At 42.1% G+C, this 4,463-nt stretch overlaps 1 protein-coding gene across 1 annotated transcript in view; it reads left to right on the top strand.

Annotated features, from left to right (window-relative positions):
- Positions 1 to 74: 74 nt before the first annotated feature.
- The window catches only part of LOC138947453 (electrogenic aspartate/glutamate antiporter SLC25A13, mitochondrial-like), a 34,863-nt gene continuing 30,474 nt past the window's right edge, over positions 75 to 4,463 (top strand). Inside the window, exons 1-4 of the mRNA XM_070318932.1 lie at positions 75 to 114; positions 229 to 297; positions 2,978 to 3,174; positions 4,107 to 4,222. Coding sequence (XP_070175033.1) covers positions 94 to 114; positions 229 to 297; positions 2,978 to 3,174; positions 4,107 to 4,222 — 403 coding nt within the window. The 5' untranslated portion in view covers positions 75 to 93. The remainder of the gene's footprint in view (positions 115 to 228; positions 298 to 2,977; positions 3,175 to 4,106; positions 4,223 to 4,463) is intronic.

The following is a 4,463-nucleotide window of genomic DNA, read 5'->3' as shown; positions in this document are numbered from 1 at the left end:
CTTCCGGGGCAACCTGCACGTGCTTGAGGGGAATTGAACCAATGAATGAATGGCTATCACGTGAAAGTATAACCTTCACCTCTAAGGTGAAACATGGCGGGACAAGACACTGGTGTATGTAGTCTACTATATTATGCGTGGCAATGCCGTTTTAAGTGCAATGAATGTGTTATATATTGTTTGCATGCGTTGAGAATATTTTAACAAACGTTCTGCATTATATTTCAGGGTGGCAAGTTGGAGATTGTGTCGAAAATATGGCCAATCTTCAAAACAGCGAAATGCGAGGATCGGAAGGTTAGTCAAGTTCAATTCGTTCTGTCTCGTGTTTACATCATCGATTCACAACTTTTAAGTTCAATGTTGAATGCCGGAGTGAGAGTTACTTTCGCTGTACGTGCCTCCCTTTTCATTGTGTCGACACTTCCAGTAGAAAAACAGTCACTTGTCAGTAAGTGTCTTAGCAACGTTTTATGACAACTCCATTCATCGGGGCTGTCGGAGGTCAGAATCGGGGATAGTATCTTATCGCATGAAGAAATTGCTAGCCTTGATCCAGATACCCAGATTATACTTTCGCAAAGAATATGGAGAAAAATCAACACGCGAGCATACAGACTTTGTCGTCTGCTGCATTTGTTGTGACACGACATTGCCGGGTAAGGGACGTAACTCTGACAAATCCTTTATAACAGTGTCCTTGAAAATGAAATAGCACCTCAACAAAGTCTTGAAGCTGGTTTTTTTTGCCTTTGTGTTAGTTATTGTGTGTGTGTGTGTGTGTAAGAGAGACAAACAGACAAACAAACAAAGAGTGGCAGTGAGGGAATATATATATACATATTAAAACACAGGAAGGTAGGGGTGGGGGGGGGGGGGGGGCTATAGGTTCAAGTGATTTTTGGCTCACGTAAGTGTAGCCTATGCGATCGTAACTTTGTCTGTCTGTGCGTGCGTGCGTGCGTGCATATGTGCGTACGTGCGTGCGTGTGTATGTCTGTGGTAGAAACTCTAACATTTGAAGACGTCACATTACATTGACGTCACATTATGACGTAAGAGGGTTAGACGTCACGCGAAGGAAGTACTGAAAGTCTCGGTCATTAGGCCAAAAAAAAAAAAATTGTCTGTTTAGGGTAACATGACCAAAAAAAGTAGGGTCGGTAGGTAGGTAAAGTTTTTTTTTTTTTTTTGTTTTTTTTTTTTTGTAAATGCTATGTTGGCTGAACATTCGCTTCTTATATTTGATGAATACATGTTTCAAAACTAACGTATAAATAAAACAGAGAGAAAGGGAGAGAAAGAAACGCCAAATGTCTCTTTTTAGCATTTTTACCTTTTTTTTTTTTTTTTTTTTTTGAAATCAAAAAAAAGTTTTTGGGTCGGCGCCAAATCGATAGGGTCGGTCGGGTTACCCTAAACAGACAATTTTTTTTTGTTGGCCTTATTATTTTGAGCGGGCCGAGACTAGTTGGCAGTCAGACAGACAGATCTAGATCTAGTGTCTCGCTTTCTTGCACAGTTTCACCTATGCTCTTTCTGTGTGTGTGTGTGTGTGTGTGTGTGTGTGTGTGTGTATGTGTGACGGAGTGATTGAGTTTGTGTTACTGTTTGTCGATTTCTTACGTGAGCCTTGATGGCTTCGCCTCTTGTTTCTGTTGTTACATCTGATGCGGCCCACAACAGCTTCAGAGACCCCATTGAATCTGATCTTGTCACTGTAAATAAATAACTTTAAGGAGGGGTGGGGGTTGTATTAGATTCAGGTTGTCCGAGACATAACAAGTGTTGTCATGGCAACGAGATCAGTCATGTTGTTATTTCGGCAGATACGTCAACGGGGATGGCCAAATGTCACAATTTTAACTCGCCAACCGCCCGCCAAAAATGTCGCTGGCCATGGTACATACCACAGTTGCTGCATCTGCAGTGTTTATATGGCTTTGAAACTCAATATTACAACCAAAAGTGTTGTATTGGACCAGAATGTTCACTTCCAAGCCGGGCGAGTTGCCACGCCGATTCTACTAGCCCGGCAGATTGGGCCAGTGGCAATCGGGCGGACGATTTGGCCTGGTCAAGCAAGCAGATTCTAAAGACCTGTTTAAATGGTCCAGCTACTTATAATTGCATTGGGGCTTGCTCAATTGGGAGAGCACTGGACTCCTTGTCACGGGTTGGAATCCAACACGGGTCAACTTAGAGACTGGATCCATGTCCACCCCCATGTCACCACAGTGGCATGTAAAAGACCTCCGTCATTCTGCAGTAAGTGCAGGAGGCTGATTACAATTTACACCTAAACCAGGATACAGTGGAACCCCCCATTTAAGATCCCCCCCCCCAAAAAAAAACCTGTGAAAATCAGGTCTTATAAAGGAGGGAGTCTTAAAATGGGGGTAAATTTACAGAGGCTAAGAACAGAAAATCAGAAAATAGTCTTAAAATGGAGGGAGTCTTAAACTGGGGGTCTTAAAAGGGGGGTTCCACTGTAACGCTATTCTTGTTGCTGCTAGCCTTCCACTGAGAGGAAGTCACCCCAACTTTCCAGCAATGGGATACAGTATTAAACTTTTATTCAAATTTTTTTTTCATAATGATAATGTCTGAAAATTCACCCCTATTTTAAGACTCCCTTCAGAAATCAGAGTCTTAAAATAGGGATGAATTTACAGACATTATCATTATGAACAGAAAAGTTGAATAAGGCCCCCCCCCCAAAAAAAAAGTCTGTTTACGGTAACATAGGCCAAAAAAAATAGGGTCGGTAGGTCGGGATTATTAATTTTGTTTTTCTCCAAAAATACATATTTTCAAGTTATTTTGCCCCCCCCCAAAAAAAATGTTTTTCCCAAATGCCAAAAAAAAGTCTAGGGTCGCGCGAAAAAATAGGGTCGGTCTGGATAAGCAAGGTCTTTAAAGGGGGAAAGTCTTAAAATGGGGTTCCACTGTAATAGCATAATGGAAATGGTTGCAGGCGGATCTGATCAAACGAGCAGACCTGGAGGAACTGCGGGAAGTGTTCTTGAAGTACGCCACCAAGGAGGTGGAGGGGGAGAAGTTCATGACCTATGCCGACTTCGTCTTCGACTACCTGAAGGTCATGGACAGGGCTGACCCTGACAGCTACACGCTCAACCTGCTGGCGAGTACTGTGGACACGTCGCGCGATGGGTGGGTTGATTTTTATGCATGTCTTCTTCTTTCTTTTTCTGTGTCTGTCTTTTATTTTGTTTCTTCAACCCTCTTGTTAGTGGTGTGGACACATCACGCGATGGGTGGGTTGATTAGGCCAAAAAAAAAAAAAAAGGTCTGGTGAAGGTAACATAGCCAAAACAAATAGGGTAGGAAGGTAGGCAATCACTTTTTTTTTTTTTATTACTTTTTTTTCTAATGTGTACAAATTAAACCTACTTGACAGGGAAATAAGTGTGCGACTCGAGCGCTTTCGCTTTCATTGCGTTTTCTGCACTCGGGTTTTTTGTTTTTTTTTGGTTTTTTGTTTTGACAAATGAGTAAAAAGTTATAGGATCGGCCCCTAAAAATAGGGTAGGTCGGGTTACCGTAACCACACCTATTTTTTTTTAGGCCTTTTTAAACATGTCTTCTTTTTCTGTGTCTGTCTTTTATTTTGTTTCTGCAACCCACTGGCCAGTACTGTGGACATGTCGCGCCATGGGTGGGTTGATTTTCATACGTCTTCTTCTTTTTTTTGTGTGTCTCTCTTTAATTTTGTTTCTGCAACCCTCTGGCCAGTATTGTGGACATGTCACACGTAGAAAAACCTATTAAATAAACCTATTAAATAATCCTATTAAATAAACCTATTAAATAAACCTGTTAAAAATGTATACATTCTTTCCATAAATAGCCAAAATGTGGATGTGTGAATAAACGTTAGACAGTGCTACACTTTCAAAACACCATTTGCTACACTGAAAATCCCCTCCCCCCCCCCCCCCCCCCCCCCCCCCCCCCCCCCCCCCCCCCCCCCCCCCCCCCTCTCCCCCCCCCCCCCCCCCCCCCCCAAATGTACACTTGAGGTTTCATAAGGGTTTGCAGGTCTGAATTATATGAAACTTTGAAAGTTTCTTTTTTTTTTCCAGCCTCATTTCTTTCACAGAGTTCCAGGCCTTTGAGGCTCTGCTATGTCTCCCTGATTCCATGTACACCCTTGCCTTCCAAATTTTCGACCGCAATGGAAACGGTTTCATCACATGTGGTAGGTACTGTTTTATAGGAAGAATTGTTCTCTGTGTGTTTGTGTGTGTGCACTACAGTGTGCAACTGTATAATTTGTGTGTTGATTTGTGTGTTTGTGTCTGCATACGTTATTGTGTGCTTGCTTGTGCTTGTATTTATATATGTGTGCTCACAATTACGTAAGGTGTATTTGTAATTTGCATACAATTATTATATTGCGTGGTTGGTTTGTGAGTCTATTCTTTGTCTCTCTCTCTCTC

This window comes from Littorina saxatilis, linkage group LG14 (assembly GCF_037325665.1).
Source record: "Littorina saxatilis isolate snail1 linkage group LG14, US_GU_Lsax_2.0, whole genome shotgun sequence".
NCBI classification, from domain to species: Eukaryota; Metazoa; Mollusca; class Gastropoda; order Littorinimorpha; family Littorinidae; genus Littorina; species Littorina saxatilis.
This window is presented reverse-complemented; position numbering and strand designations above follow the sequence as displayed.